The sequence below is a fragment of the Ammodytes marinus genome, assembly GCF_949987685.1.
Source record: "Ammodytes marinus genome assembly, chromosome: 8".
Classification (NCBI taxonomy): domain Eukaryota; kingdom Metazoa; phylum Chordata; class Actinopteri; order Uranoscopiformes; family Ammodytidae; genus Ammodytes; species Ammodytes marinus.
This window is the reverse complement of record NC_137212.1, coordinates 29389798-29410423: the sequence shown is the minus strand read 5'-3', so window position 1 is coordinate 29410423 and position 20626 is coordinate 29389798. Positions and strand designations below refer to the sequence as shown.

The window sequence follows — 20626 nt, the reverse complement described above, 5'->3', positions numbered from 1 at the left end:
AGAGTGTGATGTTGATTTATTTATCGTGTGACTTACATAGGGCAAAAGGCTGGGGTCACTGTTGACTCCCGACATACTGATGAGGAAGTGCAGGATGATTTTGAGGTTCTTTGGCCAGCTGTCTGCCAGCGTGGTCCACACGTTCTCTATCTCCGACCAGGCAAACTCATCCCCGTACTGCAAAACATTTTGGAAAATAATCACAATGTCATGATCAATTCCATCATCATTTCATTCAATATTTCTCAAACCAGGGATATCCAAGTTCAATGATAGACTTTATTTAGTATTTAAAAGGATTTAAAAAGGAGGATATAACGGATGTTCTGAAGCAGGATGTTCTGTACTTTTAATACACTTTTTACATACTCACATTGATGTACTGTCACAGTAGCTTTTTGAAGTATGTGTATACTCGTAATACCAAACATCCTAAAGTGCTTATTTGTCACATAATAACCAACCTCCAAGTATTAATTAAAAGTAAGTCAGATGTAAGACTTTTGTATAGGAAATTCAATCCTTTTTGAGGCCTTATTTTGATAAATATTAAATTAAATGCCGTTTAAATGCTTTTAAGACCCTGCGAGTTACCCTGAAAAAACGCTTCCAGTAACTATGAATATGACTTAGAGGTCAGACTGTGCTTCAGTGGCCTCTCACCTTAGCCGTCATGAACATGAGGTTGTTGAGCACCATGGTTGTTGCCCTCGGGGAGCCCCAGCCCTCTCCACGCAGCCAGCGCCGGCTGTTGACCATCATCATCTCCCGGTCGTGCGCCTCGTCCTCCTCCTCACCACCACAGTCCTCCGGGCGCCGCACACTTGGTTTCACATCCACCAGCTCCACGTTGTTCATCCAAGGCAGGAGGTAGTGCAACATGACCTGACGACCACCGGGGTGCGCTGTCTGGATGCGCTGGCTCACCTCTGGGGGGGTGGTGGGGGTTGGGGGGGACAGGAAAGAGGCTGGCTGTTAGTTCAAGTGGATTTCTATCAGCTTCTTTCCCTCAGCTGTCAGACTGCTTACACAATACTCCATCTCATACTGCATAGTCCCTACTGCTCACTTGCACTCTCTTTTTGCACAACTTTCACTTTACTTTACTGTTAATTTATTACTGTTGTAATGAATGAATTGCTGTATAGATATTAAATACTGTACATATATATGTATATATAGACGCATATTGCATAAACTGATGTTTGCACTCTGGTTAGACCCACCTACATTTAGTTGCATTCTAACTTGTTACTTTGTGATGACAATAAAGGCAATCTAATCTAATAATGCTCTTTTAGTCCAATTTATTCTCTGTTTTGCTATAGTGAGCTGAAAAAAGCTTTGTAATCTAAAGTCAAAGACAGATTCTTGTATTAATGATGGAGTTCTAATGTTTTTTCGTTCCCGTTGCATCACTTCTTAAGACAGTTTGGATAAGTAAAAGGACTCAGCTGTGCATAAGTCATTAGGTTACATTCAGGTATATTTCTTATTTAACTTGCGTTGTGCCTGTGAGAGTAGGGATATGAGAAGTAGAGCCATCATATTAAGGAATCATTCCACACATTTCAACACTCTATACTACACAACTGTACAAACATGTAATGCAGCAAACCTGAGAAGATTGGAAGAGTGAGCTCTGGGTAAGTCCTTGCGAGCTCCTCAGACAGCTGGTAGTAAGACACAGAGTAGAGGTGTGGCAGCGGGGAGGGAGGGGTCAGGATCCCATCTGTCCGCAGGATCTCCAGTTTGTGGGCGTAACGAAAGAGCTTGGGTTCCAGTATCTATCAGTTGGTACACAGACAAAAATGTAGTGTATTTTACTCATGAAAAAAGTATATATAGCAGTGTTATGGTTTGGTGTGTAAAAGGTTAGCTTTAAAATCATCATTCTGACCTGTAGCAGCTGCATGGCCACCTCGTAGATGGCCCTGGAGGAGTCAGCCGCCTTGAACAGAATCAGGTTCAGCAGCACCACAGTGTCAAATTGGTAATCCCTAGTAGAAAAATAGAAAATTCACAATTTAGTCAAAATTTAGCTGGGTTTACAATGGACAAACAAAGGCAACAGATATATATGAGAACATTTTGTAGGACCTGTTGTGAAAGACATTTGCGATGGCTCTGAAGCAGCCGGCGGCCACGCGACGAGAGCCGGTGTAGCAGCGGTCCACGGCCCAGAACATGAGGTTGCTCTGGTCTGGATTGAGCTCCAGCAGCAGCATCACAGCCTCGCAACCCAGCTGATGAACCTAGGACGGGGGGAACCATACGGCAACACAAGTAAGCATAGGTTCACTTCTTCCAGCCTGCTAATCTATAAATATCTTTTTTTTTCCCAAAAGGATTTTAAACCTAAGTGCATTCTGCAAATTAACTATTTTATTGTTCAAGTCTTGGTCTGAACGGAAGAGTTATTGGCCTCTTGCAATTCAATGACATTTTATTTAATAAAGGTTTATTGTCCCCAGGGAACAATGCTGGTGCAGCATAAAAAAAAAATAAAAAAAGAGAAATTAAGGAAACATATGCTGTCCATATGGCAACAACAACGACACTGTTGAACAATACGTGTTTGACCAAGTTCAATGAGTGTCAAAGTGTGTCAATAAAAGTGGTAGACTGTTGTTCATCATTATGGCAGCACAATGCAGTACTTCTGAGCACCATAGTGTGGTGCTAGTGTCATAGTATAAACCTGTCCCACATTAACTTTGACCTCAGGAAGCACTGAGGACTTTTTTTTTTTGGGGCGATGCAAAAATTCCCTGCGTTCCAAATCACATCCTTTTTTCTTTTTACTAGACTACATACTAAAGTACAGAAGAGTTTTTTTAATAAAATAATCAGATAAGGAAGTTTTTTTTTTTTGTATGTCGAGAAATGTCAAAAATAAAGACGAATACTCCAAAATGCGATTGGAGTTAGTGGGGCATTTATGCATTTTCAGCATACTACAATTGATGTGCATGTACTGGGACATCCCTAAACAATTTTCTGGCACACTAAATAGTAGGGAAGTATGGGGATTGGAATGCAGGGATTGTTTCTCACCTTCTTGTCCTGAGAATCCAGGATGTTGTCTAGCCACTTGTAGAGGTAGCCATCGGAGGAAAGGCCAACATTGTCAGCTACCGGCCCACAACACAACACTGCAGACATGGCCTGGGAACACAGGGAAGGAAAAAGCTTTTATAATGATCAGAAATTATTATATTATAAGCAGTGAGCAGATTCTTATGTGTTTTCTAGATACAGCCGTGGAAAAAATTAAGAGACCACTCCAAATGTTCAGTGTCTCTTGTTTTACTATTTATAGGCATATGGGGGCGGGACCTGATAAGCCTTTGGCTTCTTCCGTCTCCCTTCGGACAACGTGGAATTGTCCGAAAGAATAATAAATAAATGTTTGAGTAGAATGAACATTTTGGTTTTATTTTATAAACTACTGACAACATTTCTACCAAATTCACATTAAAAATATTGTCATTTAGAGCCTTTTCAATAAGTAATGTAGAGATGAAGATTGAAGAACAATCCAGACTGGTCTCTTATTTTTTTCCGCGGCTGTATGTATTTTTGTGTACCTTTAGTGCACAGTACTGATGGCGGTTGATCTGCATATTTCTGTCGCTGTAGCGGTCCAGGGGAGTGAACATAATGCTGAAGGGGCCGGCCCAGTGACTGAACAGCATGAACAGACTGTGTCTCAGGGACTGCTGGGGGAAGATGGTTCTCCTCTGATGCACTGGACAAAAAACAGGTAACCAAATGAATTTTAAAATAGATGGTTTATTACTCTAACCGTAAAAAAATACTCACGCCTCGTTTCCACATACGTATGTCACTTGTGTCCGTTTTACGGATGGTTATTCTAGTGTCCGACGGAAAGAAGTGTGGGGGTCCGTGGGGTCCTTGTCTGCAGCGATCACAGGCACTCTCACTTGTGTCATTAAACTAATAAATCTGAATGTATTTCATATCAAGTACTTTTAAATCATCTAACTGACTTGACAATCAACATTAACAGAGTGGAAGGACATCGCATGTAAGATAACCTAGAAAAACTTCCATACGGTCTCTCCGTAATCCACGTAAAAAGTTAAATTTACGTGGATTACGGACAGAAATATTACGTAGGGGAGGAGTTTACGGAGACATTACGGAGAATCACATAGGAATGAATGGACTTTCGGTCGGATCCGTTTGGATCGCATACGAGAATGTACGTATGTGGAAACGAGGCGTCAGGGCGAAATAAACTGACTGAAATGTGTGAGCAAGTAAAAGAGAGACATATACCTGGGACATTCTGAATGATGTTGGCCACGAGTGCACTGAAATGACAGCGAATGTCCTTCAGGGTGTCGGAGTCCTTGTCATTTTCAGCCTCGAGCAGCTGCCTGGTCAGATCCACGTACTCCAGGAGCGTACTGTTCAAAGAGTGGCTCTCTCCATCCAACCCTCCACTGGCTCTGTAGTAAATAAAATAAATAAATAAATGTACTATCTATTTAAAACCAGATATACAGAGCACATTTATTTATTCCTAATCATATTGTGGATAGCATACATCTGACTGACGACACCAGCGTCAGCCAGCAGCTCAAATATCCGGACCAGCTGGACCCTGAGGATGTCACGACGCCGGCGCCGCTTCATGTTCTGCAGAGGAAAAAACAGCGTGGTGGCATTTTAACTTAAGGAACTTGCCTCTTGCTAAATACAGAAATGTGAAATACAGAAAGGGTTCCAATGTGATCAAATAAGGTGCACTTACTTCAGGTCTTCTTTCTAAAGCTTCTTTGATGATAGGATTTAGCTCCTCTATCAACTCTCTGAAAGAGAGGGGGAAGTTACCAGTTAAAAAACAATAAAAAACTATAGGAAAAGTTACAATGACAAACTACAGTATATGCTATTAGTTATTCTTTCAATTGTTTAATGGCGTCAGGTGTCAATTGTGTTACTGTAGATGAGTTGTATTTTGTGAAGTGGCTTTGTAATATGTAAATGTCTGTGTGTTGCAATTAATGTGATTGTGTAAATTGCATTGTCACAATGTAGACTTGCAGGAACCCAACAAGAATATCTTCTTAGCTTATGCTAAAACGTAGGTGGAGCCAAATGAAATGAGGTTGAGTGTTTGTTCACCTGAAGGCCACGGGGTTGGTCCTGCCAAGCCCCAGCACTAGAGACTCTGTGATGTCCATGCTCTCAGAGCGCATCATTGGGACAATGTGTTTGAAGAGGGAGGAAGGGGACGGAGTGCCAACAATCTATTTATAGACACAGAAAAAGAGCAAAGTCATGGCTGAGATGCAAAACTAAAATCAAGCCTACTCACTATTCATCATTAGTTGTTTTTACCTAAAGCAGGTCCTGTATCATATTGCATTTCCTTACTCTCTGCACCACTTACAAACCTTTCCAGACCTTTGCAACATTTGTTATATATAGAACTTGTCGAGTGTGTTTTTTTTTGCCATTGATACAGGTGAATCCCATTGAGACCGGAGACTCTTTTTTTAAAGGGAGACCTGTTTCCCATTCAAACGTTACCATGTGTGTGCAGTTTGTGCTGTCTAACCTTTGAATCATAACTGTAGCCGCTGTCCGGCGTGGACGCCAGCGTCTCAGGCGGGGAGCAGCGGACGGAGCCAGAGGCTGAGGAGGAGGAGCACATGGAGGGGGAGGAGGAGGCCGAGCTGCAGCACAGGATCAGGTAGTTCCTCCACAGGCCGATGTAGGAGTCACTGCTGCTGTTGACTTTCTTGGCATTGATGGGGCTACTGCAGGGTAGACATAGAGGAGAGGGCCCAGGGGTTAATGACACAATCCCTGTGTTCCCAATCGCTTAATTGAACTTATCTACTTTTTACTTTCTATTCTATTTTGTATATACTGTTTTATATTGCACAGAACATTCCTTTGCACTACTTTGTATTTAGAATTTATCTTATGTAAATATTGTTTATGTTTATCTTATTTAACTCTTTATTTTTATTTTATCGTTCCAACTGCACTGTGGGCCAGAGATAAACGCCATTTTGATTCTGATGTATGTCTTGCATATATCAGAACTGACAATAAAAGACTTTGACTTGATTTTGACTTATTCTTTCTTTTTTCTATTCTGCATACTACATCTGACCATGAAAAGAATATTGTTAGGATGCAGTAGTCATACACTTGGGACATACTTTCACTTGTTTATTTTATCATAACATTGTGCCTTGATCTTGCTTTTATATCCGCCCCAGTTGTTGTTATCATATGGAGGCTCCGTCGATGTGACGTCACTTCCGGTGCACACTGGATTGTGGGTCAGAATCGCCCCAAATAGGATGCTGTTTTCGACACTAAAAAATCTCGACCTGATGTGTATTTCTAACCATACTAAATCTGGCCACAAGAATCGGGACATCCTAAATCTTTTTTTCTATCATACTAAATAGTAAATAGTATGGGGATTGGAACGCAGGGCATGGCATCAACAACACCTGAAGAAACTGCATGCTGCCTGGCTACGCCACATGGGGGCAGCATGCTACATCCGTTTTTCGTCAGAGACGTGAACATATTCTAATGTATATTCTCATAACTGAATAAACAAACTTTCCTCACAGGAACATTTGACCCCTGTAACATTAGTTGAAGTTGGAAAGCTAACTTAAAATTAACTATATAACTGTTGTTGTTTAACAGCAGGGCCCACGGTTTTGTTTTCAGGCATATTCTTACCTTTAGTTCCATGTTCCTCAAAATAATTTTGTTTCAATGTATGATGCTATTATTATTCAATACTAAGAATTACATGTAGAGTGAGAATGTTCTGTAAAAATAACTGCAGTGTCTGCAAATGTAAAATAAAATCCACCCCCACTGAAAATGCAAAGTGGACCTTTGAGTTAGTATTATTTAGTGCAAAGTCTTATGTCGACAATCCTAACACATAATGTCACCAGCCTTTAATAGAGACATCCACAATGACCAAAAACACAAGATAACATATGTGTGCAAACAGACGGATCACGCAGACACAAAGGCGTGAGGAAACATACTTGATGTCGACTTGTGGAGACAGTAGCTGCAGGCGGGTGTAGGCAAACATCCAGGCATAGTTGAGGGCGGTGGGGCAATGCTTGGGCAGGTTCTCCTGCCGCAGGTAGCTGGAGAAGCTGATGACCCACGGGTCTTGGCCCTGAGTCACGTGGGCAAACACCCAGATGTGCGAGGGGCTCACCACATCGAACTGGTGGCTGATGGGAGATGAGCTCCACTCGGCTAGCGTCTGGAGGTCAATGCCACTGGGACAGTACAGCAGGTTGGTCTACAGAGGAGAGAACAAGAGGCAGGGGAGTTCAGTCCAAGATTCTTTGTACAAGTGTTATGATGGTGTAAATAAGAGGTTATCATTTTATTTCTTTATAATTTGCACATTTTACAATATATAGAATGAGAAAGGTAACAAACTAATAGTGTATGTAGCTGTACTTGAAGCCACCACCTGAATCATTTTAAAATTCATAATGTTTCATAAAAAGGCATTTTCTACCTGGTCAGCTCCTGTGAGATGAATGAAGCTCTCCAACACTGACGCACTTAGTCTGTCCATCACGTCGATGGCCAATTCCTCATCACCCTAAAAGACGAAGAACACATGTGTCAGATAACAGGGTACGCTGCAGGCTCACACACATTTGACGGTTATTTGTGTGAGTCAAAACAAAATGCAGTGCGAATCTGAAAGTATTTACCTTGCCAATGCCCAGTGCAGTGTGTAAGGCCCGGACCTCCTTGAGGATGTTAACAGCCAGCCTGCGTGTAGCAGGGCGGCAGCTACAAAGCACCACCAGGCCTAAACCCTCCACCACGTGCAGCACGCCTAATGGAGTACGCTCCAGGGACAGAGAGTGGCCGCTGCTTGAGCCCTGATTAAAAAGAAGAAATTAAAATCACTCAGAGCATTACATAAACATTTGTCATTAAACAACTAGTTATTAGACAAATGCACACAACACAAAAATCTATAGAATTAAAAGACGGATTCAGCAATTCTAAAGAAAACTTGTCTAAGTAACTTTTTGTCAACATCTGAATATTCTCCTCACGATCCGCTACCTGTACTGTGTTCACAGGAAGAAAAAGAATCCGGTTTAAATACAGAGCCTAGGCTCTGTAAACTAGTATGTAGACAAAGGGGTCCCACTGTAGTTAGCAACATGCCCATTTACAGAGCCAAAGCCGTGCATTACCACTGGATTTTCTTCAGCGCGAAATAAACTGATTTCGGCAAAAAGTGATTTTGACAACAGGCGTTCTCCAGAATGGCTGATTCCACCTTTAGCTTAATGAAGCTTCCTTAACATACCTGTGTATCGTGGCTCTTGTTGCTGCTCTGCACCGCCTGCCTCCATTGGCTGAGCAGCTGCAGCAGCATCTTGACTGCGTTGTCCAGCAGTGTGGGGTGGACGTCCGTCACCTCTCGGACAATGAAGTAGACAAAGCCAGAGAGGACGTCCTCCCTCCACTCGGGGAAATCCACCATCAAGGCCTGGAGGGTGGTGAAGGCCAGCCCACGCAGCTCCTCATCCATGTGGATGGTCAGTCTGGAGACAGGGAGAGAGAGAGACGTGAGAATGTGTGAAGGAACACCTGAGCTACAGTTGAGCTGTGAGAACGTGTCTGCGGTAGGCTTAAAGGAATACTTCACCCATACAGAACCAGCGTTCTATCATTATAAAAATCACAATTTTAATATAATGAATGAGGGTTTTCTTCCCTCAGTCTTCCCTTGGCGCAGCTGTCCTGTTAACCCTAACCCTACATTTTACCATATGTGATGTATGGTTTCAGCCTTTTCTCAGGCTAGGAAGAACCGATTTCTAAAATTGTTGCACATTTATAGGATATCAGAGTTCAATACACCTTCATACTTTCACCGGTAAAGTAGGTCTTTAAATGAGGGTGGGTGAATTACTTGGCCAGAAGCTCTATGAGGTCTTGTCTGCTCATGCCGTCTGGTATCAGTCTGGGGATGGCGGCCACACACGTACGGAACAGATCGATCTTTGGCTTCCTCTCTCCCCTGTTGGAACAAATGGCTGATGAGAAACTGACTACAGGTCAGACATGCACAGAGCCAAAGACAGAAACCGAAAAAAACATGAGAATTGAGGTTTGTGGTTCCATACGTGATCATGTCCTCAGGCTCCTTGTTGGACATCTGCACGTTGGTCATGCTCATGGAGCGCCCCACCTCCTTGTCCAGGTGTCGCAGGATGTTGTCCAAGGCCTTTCGTACTTGTGGGTAGTAGAGTGACATGCCTGGAAAGAGCCAGCCAGAGTTGTTAAAGTCAAAGTCAGAGTCAAAATGATTTCTATAACGCATTTAAAAACAACATCAGTTGACCAAAGTGCTGTACAAGATACAATACAAAATAACATGTAAGAAGAAAAAAAAGTTAGGAGTGTCAAAGTCTCAACTTGTGTTGAAGGCCAATGCAACAAAAGTGAGTCTACAGCAACGTTAACGTTTAGCACTATATATATATAGCCTTGGGTGTGTCAGAGAAGTGAGAGTTTTTTAAGATATGGTCTCATTACTTAATTAGCAAATTTCTTTCAGAGTTGGGATCCCTGGAGCACTGTTTGAAGTTAGAAAAGCTACCTGAAAAGTTTCTGTTTCACTGTTGTTCTTTACAGCAGCTGGGGCCCACAGTTTGGTTTAGAAACATATTCAAGTCTTAAGTTTTCGTTCCAGGTGCCCGAAATATAATTTGGATTTATGATGATGATATTATTCAATACTACAGGTGACATGTAGAGTGAATATATGTCATGTAAACACGACTGCAGGCTCTGAGAATGTAAACAAATCCCCATCCTCTGAAACTGCATAGTGCACCTTTAAGCTAAAAAAAAATCAATAAAAAAGTCAATAAAATAAACTTCCTATAATGCCCTTTTCTGCGTGAATCCAACCTACCTATGACCTTGGCCTCTTCGTCAGTGAGGGTGGTGTTGAGGAAGATCTTTTTGACACGCAGGGTGTTTCCAGAGGGCATGATAATCCCCGTGGTGGGCATGGGAGGCTCGCCATCTTTCTGCTGGAGGCTGTCGGCGATCACCAAGAACGCTCGCAGACCAATGTTCATCCGCTGGCAGGGCAGAGAGAAAGAGAGGGAGGGAGGATATATGAGAGAGAGACAGCCCATCAACCATCCAACAACAGAACTTTAAGTTGTGTGTAATAATAATAATAATAATAATAATAATAATAATAATAATAAAAATAATAATTCATTTTATTTGAGGGCGCCTTTCAAAGCACCAAAGGTCACCCTATAGGGCATAGTTAAAAGAACAAAACAACAGAAATAAAAAAACAGAACAAGACACACTTAAACAATTTACACAGGTGGGGTGAAATGGGTGATAGACAATGATTAGACGGAATATGCCAGTTTAAAAAGATGTGTTTTGAGATGGGACTTGAAAGTGGAAAGGGTGTCAGAATTACGGTACTCGTGCCTTTACCTCTGGGTTGATGGTGAAGGTTTTGTGAGACTTGCCCACGCACAGGAGGTCGTAGATAATCTCCTTCATGGCAAAGTCCAGTCTTTCCTGTGGGGGAAAAAAACAACAACAATAACACACAAGCGCTGAAATCATCCCTTTAAATCCTGGGTTTTGATCAGCTTGGAATATTCCAGGTATGTTCATTCATTCATTCATTCATGTTGCAAGCTTACCTGTGCAATGAACTGAATGATCTTGACAAAGATGTTGAGGGGCGTGTCCCGGGGCACCACACTCCGAGAGCCTTTGGGGAAAAGTGCTGAAACGATGCTGAGGAGTCGACTAGTTGGGGGGGAGGGAAAAAAGGGGGGATATTATGATTTGGTGCTGAACAACATAGCTAGATATACAAATGGCATTGATTGCAAAGGGGTGTGTGAGAGAGAGAGAGAGAGAGAGAGAGCGAGAGAAAGAGAAAGAGAAAGAGAAAGAGAGAGAGAGAGAGAGAGAGAGAGAGAGAGAGAGAGAGAGAGAGAGAGAGAGAGAGAGAGAGAGAGAGAGAGTGAGTGAGTGAGTGAGTGAGTGAGTGAGTGAGTGAGTGAGTGAGTGAGTGAGTGAGTGAGTGAGTGAGTGAGAGAGAGTGTGTGTGTGTGTGTGTGAGCGAGCGAGCGAGCGAAAGAGATAGAGTGTGTGTGTGTGTGTGTGAGTGAGTGAGTGAGTGAGTGAGTGAGTGAGTGAGTGAGTGAGTGAGTGAGTGAGTGAGTGAGTGAGTGAGTGAGTGAGTGAGTGAGTGAGTGAGTGAGTGAGTGAGTGAGTGAGTGAGTGAGTGAGTGAGTGAGTGAGTGAGTGAGTGAGTGGATCCACTTGCCTCTGTGTGACCGTGTTGCTCTCGCACTTGATCCTGATGATGTAGACCCAGAGTAATCTGTAGAGTGACTCCAACGCGACACGGGACATTTTGGGGTCTTTGTTCTGTGGATGGATGTGGGAAAAAAAAAAGAATATGAGCCACTCAATGTGATTATATAGCAATCATGTCATTACCCACCTGTGAGACCTGAGAGGGCCAGGGCTGTTGACTGTCATGAGAAAACTCCGATAAACATAACTAAATAGAAAAAGCGGGGGAAACTCTTTGTGCATGAATTTAATTTTTAATGATTCACTGACTGATGTGTAAAACGGTTAACGCCACATGGTCTTATAAATTGAAGGCTAAATGCTTACATAACTATTAAGCTGTCAGTTAAACTAGTGAAATACAATATCATTTTATGGGGCATTTGGGAAGCAATGCTAAGTATGGACACAGACTTTCACAACCAGAATCTTCAGGATAAATACCTTAGTCACTACAACCGTTTTAAATTCTAAATTGAATTTGTAAATCAATAATTATGTCCTAGAAAAAAAGAGAACATCCAGGTTGATATTTTAAGGACTTGTTTTGGGACCGATCCAGCAAGTTCCCTGCTATGATGACCAATACCTATAGTGTTGAGATATACACACACACGGTGCCACACTGTGAGCTGACCATGCTCAGAGGGTGTGTGTGATGCAGGATTTCCATATGTTCCATATTGGCACAAGGTTTTCCCCACAGATATCCCTTACTGGGAGGGGCACAGTGGAAATGTTAACAAGTAAGGCACACCATGGCTTTGCTTAAGCTTGGCTGTACCTTATGAAAACAGATGGGAAGTGACGGTAGGTATGTCATAGGAGGATATTTGCAAACTTGGGTAAATTAAACCATTGGAAAGATAGCGAGATTATTTATTTATTTTTTTGTGGTTTGGGTGCTATGCTTTCAAACCACAGTCCAACCCGTTTGTATTGCAGCCATCTCTCTTATCTCTCCAATCACAGCTGCACAGAACATTATATCACCGAGCACAAACAAAGCAGTCTCTAAAGTCAACTAGGGCTGCTCCAGGGTCAGCACTTTTCCATTATCATTTATCTTAAAAAGTCCCAAGCATCATTGTGATCTAAGATTTAATCTCCTCTAATTGGCTTGGCCTTGTTTCTATTTAAAAAAGAACTTGCACCCCAGTTGTCAGTTATCAGATAACACTTTTCTTTTTTTGAAAACAGGTCTATAACGTTTTACATTTTATAGATATAGGCTTATTCTTCCCCCATCCAGGTCTTAACCCTTACATCCCATACTGAACACACACAATACCTGTGTACATGTAAATGTATTCAACACACTTTTGGTTTGGCAAGTAGTAATGTCACTTCTTTAACATCATGTAAATGTGTCCAGTAGGGGACTACTGAGTTTGCTTTTGCTAGAAAACCTAAAAAATATATTATAGTGTTGTGCAAATTGAGGATTTCTGTCACACATTGCTGATGAACTGTTTACTAAATACAATACTCAGCCCTAATGTCAACTGCTGATGGCTCAGGTACTGGAGTGTACATAGAGAACACTGAGAAATCATTCCTTGCGTTCCGAATCGCATACTTTTTTCTAGTTAGTATGGTAGAAAAAAAGATTTAGGATGTCCCGATTCTTGTGACCAGATTTAGGATGGTTAGAAGTACCCGGATGTCTATATCCAGCCAAGATTTTTAGTGTTGGAAATAGCATCCTATTTGGGCGATTCTGACCCATAATCCAGTGCGCACGTGAAGTGACGTGACATCAACGGAGCCTCCATATGAAAACAAACGGGGATGCGATATAAAAGCAAGAGGCAAGATCAAGGCGCAATGTTATGATGAAAAAAATAAGTATATGTATGTCCCAATAGTATGCCTACTGCATCCTAACTAGATTATTTTTATCGTCAGCTGCAGTATGTAGAATAGAAAAAAGAAAGAGTATGTGATTCGGAAAGCAGGGATTGTGTTTGCTGCCAGACAGCCCACTCCAAACAGAAAAACTAAACGTAGACCTGCTACAAAACAAACACAGGAGCAGAACACCAAATTCCACTATAGACCAATGAATTTATCTGCTCATGCTTCTATGAGCTGCTCCAACAGTCTGCTAATAAATACTAGGTATGTATGATAACGAAAGTTTTTAGCAACATGCATTTATAGCTACTATTATCATACATTTGACGATAACCAAATAATTGCATTTTATTATAAAAAAGAGCTGGTGTCTAATTTTCATACTTTATGGTTTCCTCTTTCACTTGAAGGAGATAAAGCAGACAAAAAAAAACATAACATAATGCATTGAAATGACAGCTGAACCATCAACATATATTTTTTTGCCACCAGTCCTTGTACAAATAGATATCATATTTTAAAGCAACGGTTGCTCCAATAGTAATAAGATGACAGTAAAAATCTGCTCAGAAAAATACAAACAAAGCTCGACAAAACACAGCCAAAGGAACTATCGCAAAGCTCCGAGTTAGTTCACAGGGGTTCTGCTGGGAATGAACACATAACTCAGTGCGTTTTCATGGGACAACTAGATAGGATTAAGCCATATACTGAACTTGCCGCTCGAACAGACCGTGTCACTTGTCTGAGTATACATGGCCTTTCAAATATTCGATAAATGGCCGGAGCATAGCTGAGTCCGCTATGCTAGGTGGCGCAGTGGCCCTTTTAACAAGTGGTTATAGAGCCACGTCCGGTTCCTTTCCGGCAACAACACTACTATTTATTAAGTCGTCTCCTTCCACTTCCTTGTGAAATCCCCGACAGGGAACTCTCGAGCTAGCGCAGAATGCAAACTCTGATATGCGATCCTGTATACATGCAGGTAGAATGCCGACTATGAACGAGTTATCTAAGTGTTCTTATACGACTTCCCTTGTCCATTAATGTGCCGATTTGTGTGCGAAATAGATCGGATAAAGGTGTATTTTACAAGTCCTGTAGAAGTCTTATTCGTTTATTTACCCGATTACGAGTCTGCTGTCACTACTACAGAGAAAGGTTGACCACATCATGGGGCCAACAAGGCAGAAGTCTAATACACCCTACAGCCTGGTCAGGACCTGGACCTTTCAAAATAAAAGGCCAGATAACTCACCTGCAGCGTCTCAATCTGCTTTCGGATGCTGTTGTTAGACGGCATCTGGAGCCAGTTTCGGTGTGAGAAAAAAAAGATGAAAATGACAGGAGACAAAAGAATGTAGGGGTTTGGGAGAGGGACACATGCAAGTTAAAAGGCAAAAAAACTGAAAAAACAAATATGACAAGAGCAGTGAAAACAAAGTAGGTTTACTCTTGTCATTGTGACAGTACACACAGACTACCGTATATATTGCTGAAATCAGAACACAATGAACTGTTGAACATGCTACTAGTGGATCTATTTAGTGAAAGTATTAGAGGCATGCCAGTAATCAACAGTTCATTGGTATTTGATATGGTGTTCTATATTTTAACATAAGAGTGGGCAGATTTTTAATTTTTTCTTTAAAGTGCAAAAGCAAAACAAAACATGGTGTGTGCTGTGGTCTGGAAATCAGACACTGGGAAGGAGAAGACACACATATAGAGGAGTGGATATATAAAGGGGGGACACAGAAGGATGAGGAAAAGGACACTTAAGAGGTGATTGGAAAATAATTTGAAAAAAAAAATAAAAGCAAAGAAAGAAAGAAAGAAAGAAAGAGAGTCCGGTTTTGTCTACGAAGCCCACAAACAGCGAAACCCAAGTCAGTCCAGTTAGATCCATGTCAAGCACTCACAACACACATTTTTTAAAATTTAACCCTGTGGGGGGGGGGGGGGGGGGGGGGGGTCCAACTTTAAAGTAAGCCTGCCCGATTATGGTGTCAATTATATCTCCTTTAGTCAGTAAAGTACTGTTATGATCACCGACATTTATCAGGTTTCAGGAAACAGTTATCACATATTTTTCACACAGTGGTATATTTTTAGTATTTATAACTAGAAAATTTTATTCGCGCATATTTTTACTGTACTGACCTCACATGATGTATTGCATTCAAATGCATTTAAAATGACAAATTATGCTTTTGATCGCAACTTTTTTCTTGCCTTTGCTTTATGCATTTTTCACTCACAAGGTGGTCTTTATACTGTATATACAGTCAATATTACAGTATATATTTATACTGTACATACAGTATATACATACAGCATATAGGCCACCTCCCACAACCTCTCCATCCGTATTTTCACTCACTGTAATGTATATTGGAGGGGCGGGGGGCTGGAAAAAAACAAAGACAAAACTATTTTACTGAATGATATTAATACACCAAACCCCTTAAAGTTATTGTGAGAATTTCTGATAAGCTTATTATGAAGCTCCTGCTCTAAACGGACAATACTTTATAACAGCTGGCTGAAGTACTAGTGTACTACCCCCCCACAGGGTTAAAATCATTGGTTGGTACAAGACACCCCCAAATCACTCAAATCATCTGGCCATCACACAAACCCATAAAATTATTTAATAATCCAAGAATCATCAACGAACACGCAGCAGACTGACCAATTACGATTTTTGCAAATCAAGGAAGTGTTAAAAAACAATCGATATGGTGAAAGAAACTGGAAAGTGATCACTGAGAGGACAGAGAGCCATTCAAAAAACCATCAGAAAAAACCACCGTCACAAAAGGCTCAGACAAGTCTACCACAAGACCAAACAATCTCAACAAAAGGGACAATCATTGTAGAGTGGAAGTGCTCGAGTCCGTAAGTCAAGTCAGTGGGTCCATTTGGTCAATGGGGCTTTTTGGAATCATTATGGTCAGGGGACAAGGAGAAAAAGGCAGGTTTGATCCGTTTGTAATTTGGTTCACAAGGAGTCAGTTAACAGACCTGAGTTGAAACAGCACTTGAGCTAATATGCGAGGTGCATCGGCTAAGACGTAGCACACTTTGAACGTGGGTTTTTTAAAAGATGTTACACAGTTTATTTCAAATGAGTTGCAGTTACAACAGGGATTATTAGCAATACCAACCCATACTCTTTAATTTGGCGTTTTATTTTGTCCATATACAAGCATGAAATTGTTGCTCTACTATTACCTCATCAAATCAAGTGCTATTCCTGTCCAGATCTGGTAGTTGTGATGATGGGGAGGAGGGGGAAAGTACATTATGATCTTAAAAGGACAGAGCCACAGAGCACACCCTTCACAACTTCTTCAAAATGGGAAGCATTACAGCACGTAACACCAGATAGTCATAATACTAACCAATTCACTTCCCTTCAACAGTCAGAAGTGTTGAACAAATTGTTTTCCTTTTTTCGTGTAAAAGAGATCCTTTATGAGCTTGAATTTAAAGGGTCCTAACCCACAGAGAACCAACCGAAATGTCACATGAGTCATAAGACTGAGGTTGGACGCTGAATTAAGGACTGTTAAAGCCAAGTATGGTGCCCTAAAAATACTTGAATAATAATACAGTCATTGTGCTATATGCTTTTTTTTTTTAGCACAAGGGTACAAACTTTTTCTGAAATGGACTGGGTATTAAAAAGCTCAGGGCTAGCAGTACCTTGAGGTGCGAGAGGCAGTTGGTGAGGAAGATGTGCCAGTTGTTGAGGAAGAACTGCTTCTGACTGACACACATCAGGCATGTCACCAGGGGATACAAGGCCTGGGGGAGAGAGACATGGAACAGTGTCAGCATCAAAAGATAGCCAAAAAAAGGGGGTAAGTAGTTTGCCCACAGAGTATAATCTAATCCCATTAGCCAGTTTCTCAAAAAAATAAATAAGTAAAAAAATAAAAGTAGGGGAGAATGGGGTTGGTAGGCAAACTTTTTACTCTAGTGTGAATTGCTCATCACCAAAACATCTTTCTATAGTCATTCCTACATTGAATTGAAGCTTAAGGTGTTGGCTTGAAATGTGTATCCCTCTCATGTTCCAACTTATTGTAGTGAAGAAGTAATTGACCATCAAAGACACTCTGACACATTTTGACAACCAACCCCACCAAGGGGTCGGTTGTCACACACTATGGGGTTGTTTGTCACAATGTTATCTCTGATCCCAATTCTGGACATTTCCATACCAACATTTCAGAGACAGCGCCTTCTGGTGCCGAAATATAACGAATGTGACAACCAACCCGTGTGACATATAACCCTGTTTTCCCCTATATGCATGAAAGCCTTGCACACTACTGTAAAGGACAGACCAAGAGCACAAGCTTTTAGACTAGAGCTGCACAATACCTCTGAACTCTCTTTGATGACATCAGGATCTAAGCATACTGTAAGTAGTACACATACAAAATAACTCAATATATAAGAAACAGATGTGGGAAAAAAAACTGTTTCGGAGATTGTCAGGAAAATGAATAAATTGACGTCATTGGGTTGTACTTATATTTTCAAAGTTGAATATGTTCGGATGATAATATGACAGGACTGTGTGAGCCAATATTTTTTTTTTTTGACAAAATACAGGAAGGAGTGCAACACAATAGGAGGAGGAAGTAGTTAAAATGCTGAGTGAATAGTGATAGGGGGTGGGGGAGGAAGAGACAGAATGATATGGTTATTACCAGGGAGTGCTTCTTTCTGGAACTAAGTTCAAATGTGTTCTGGTACAGCATTTCCACAAAGTTCTTCAGGCACGGCACGTTGACTTCATTTTTCACCGCCTGAAGGGATCAAGAGAGTCGTTTGCCACTGATCTCAAATGCATTAATGAAAAAAAGCAAAACAAGTGGACATCTTTCTTGCTCATGGTACACTCACAGCTGCGACGGGGATGAGAATCTCCACAAACAGGCCTGCTAGAGCATGCTTTATGTCCTTATCCTTGACTTCCAGGAAATACTGGGCACATTCCTAGTAAAAAAAAAAAAAAAGGACACCACCAAAAGGCACAACATGTATGAAGAGAATACACAGAAGATACATACATAAACAGACTGGAAGGACACGGTACAGTTTCACTCACTCACACAAAGAGAAACCTGGGCTTATGTTTACAGGCAAATATCTGCATATTTTAAAATCACTTTAGGCCATTTGGTTTATTGTGTTGAGCTTACTTGAGTAAGCCGCGGTAGATCTGAGTCGAACAGCTGACTGGTGGAGTGATACGCTAGACTGCGTCGGCGCAAGTTGCCGTAGTGATACAATGGCCGAACAACGCCTGATATTAAGTGCAAAAATAAACGGCTACCTTGTGGCTAACTAAATCAGTGAAAAAGAGCATCACTCTAAACAAAACAAAGTGTTTCATTTTTATCATTGACTGAAATAGTAGACAAACTTAAATGTAATCCATTTTGTGAATACGAAGTCGAAGTTATCGGTTATTGCTCACGCTCTATATAACAACATCACATGCCATGATATGTGCTAAAACAGATTGGAGTACATAAACCCACGGTATGTTCCATTAACACACGACAGAATCAATGTGACGTAGAGAGACAGAACAACCACTCTATCTATAAAGCAAGAAACATCTGTCTGTCTGTCTGTCTGTCTGTCTGTGCGTGCGTGCGTGTCCGTCTGTCTCTGGCTTGCATATCTCTCTGAATGTTTGTCAGATCGGCCTGAGCTTCCGATGAGGCTTGCATGAGGGATATTGATCATATTATCATATTTATATCATGCTGGTGTGCGCATAAGTGCGCATACTGAAGGCCGCAGTGAGGACGGGCATGAAGTAATCCCAGAGTAAAACCCGCCTCCTTCTGATTTGATTGGCTGCTTCGAATGAAATTTACATTGATGAGTGGGACACAGCAGGCACAGCCTTTTGTTACTCCCTCAATCCATGCACCCTCAACAGTGATAACTTCCCAAACAAGACATTCTTAAACCTTTCAACAGACATCACCAACACCTCAAACCTGTCTGCTTTAGTGTTAAAGATTGCACTTTACGCTATTTTCACTGTAATACAGTTAATCTATAGTTAAACACTACCACGACAGTGATGCTAATTTCAGTTAGCGTGTCAATAGCGTTTTCCATTTAAACTAGCACAGTCTCGGATAGGGTTGCTACAGGTGAAGGTAAATACAATTCCATGAAATGTTTTATATCTTTCAGAAACTAAAAGCTAAACGAGCTAGAGTCTATGTAAAATGGAAAAATGTCCTTCATTTTGGTTGCACAAATAAATGCTGCTGCCTTCAAGCTGCAATTACCAATACATTTTTTTTTTTAATTCACCTGATTTGAAGAATAGAGGATTATATATGGTGCAAAAACTATTACAGAAAGACCAAAAGTGACATTGACGAGCGATGCGACCGCCATTTCAATGACTGTTTGACACTGCATGTCCCACTTTCATGACGGGTTACATTTGAGCATGCATAAGCTAATACCTGCTTCCTACGGGCACTGCACTAGTAGAGATGAATGAAAAAGCTACTACTGCTCCATTCACAGCACACACACATACAGTACAGTCACTGTCTTGGCAAGCCTCCACCTTTGATCGTTACTCATGGAGGCTTTTTATGAGCTATTGCTAGAGGAGAGCTGCTGATTTTGAACAAAGGGGGGCCGCAGTAAAATAAAATGTCTGGTGCAATTTAACAAACACACATATCATCCACGCTTAACTGTTAGCTACAAGTCTGGCATAAACGGGCACGAATAGAATAGAATAAATAAAAAGGGAAATAAAGGGGACTATAATTTACCTGCATGAACTGGAAAGACGCCTCAAAGTCCTCCACGGGATACATCTTGACCCGGAAGAACTTCATGCCCATGATGAGAGTGATGATGCTCTGGACCACGTAGGGGCTCTGCTCCTTCTGCCTCAGCTCCTTCAGCTCTGTGATGAACTTCTTCCTCACTGCCTGGAACCTGAGCACACAGACAGACAGACAGACAGACAGACAGAGACAGACAGAGAGAGAGAGACAGACAGACAGACCACACACACACACACAAAGACAAATATATAAAAGGAGGTGATTTAGAATGTGATAAGTTGTAACCAATTTAGGCGGAGTTCAGATCCACTATTTAGCTTTGCTTACTTTGACTGTGTGAGGATTCCAATGACCTCAGCATACAGGTCTGCAACGATGTGCACGTTGCCAGTGTTGGGGCCGCAATACCTGTCAATCATCAAGGCATAATGTCATCAAGAGGCACTGGTACATTTTGAGATTTTTTGCTTTTTTTTTGCTTCCAT

At 41.4% G+C, this 20626-nt stretch overlaps 1 protein-coding gene across 5 annotated transcripts in view; it reads right to left on the bottom strand.

The window, feature by feature from the left end:
• Positions 1–20626, bottom strand: part of fryl (furry homolog, like) — a 97835-nt gene that overhangs the window by 39637 nt on the left and 37572 nt on the right. For all 5 annotated transcript variants that reach the window (XM_080033039.1, XM_080033036.1, XM_080033037.1 and 2 more), the window contains 27 exons: positions 20469–20549; positions 20124–20292; positions 18208–18300; positions 18012–18110; positions 16996–17097; positions 11396–11499; positions 10761–10869; positions 10546–10632; positions 9995–10166; positions 9201–9333; positions 8987–9094; positions 8378–8615; positions 7764–7937; positions 7562–7648; positions 7068–7336; positions 5594–5795; positions 5158–5282; positions 4784–4841; positions 4577–4668; positions 4306–4478; positions 3591–3751; positions 3058–3168; positions 2101–2255; positions 1901–2000; positions 1619–1787; positions 664–929; positions 37–177 (listed from right to left, as the gene is read on the bottom strand). In XM_080033039.1, coding sequence (XP_079889165.1) covers positions 37–177; positions 664–929; positions 1619–1787; positions 1901–2000; positions 2101–2255; positions 3058–3168; positions 3591–3751; positions 4306–4478; positions 4577–4668; positions 4784–4841; positions 5158–5282; positions 5594–5795; positions 7068–7336; positions 7562–7648; positions 7764–7937; positions 8378–8615; positions 8987–9094; positions 9201–9333; positions 9995–10166; positions 10546–10632; positions 10761–10869; positions 11396–11499; positions 16996–17097; positions 18012–18110; positions 18208–18300; positions 20124–20292; positions 20469–20549 — 3778 coding nt within the window. The remainder of the gene's footprint in view (positions 1–36; positions 178–663; positions 930–1618; positions 1788–1900; positions 2001–2100; positions 2256–3057; positions 3169–3590; positions 3752–4305; positions 4479–4576; positions 4669–4783; positions 4842–5157; positions 5283–5593; positions 5796–7067; positions 7337–7561; positions 7649–7763; positions 7938–8377; positions 8616–8986; positions 9095–9200; positions 9334–9994; positions 10167–10545; positions 10633–10760; positions 10870–11395; positions 11500–16995; positions 17098–18011; positions 18111–18207; positions 18301–20123; positions 20293–20468; positions 20550–20626) is intronic.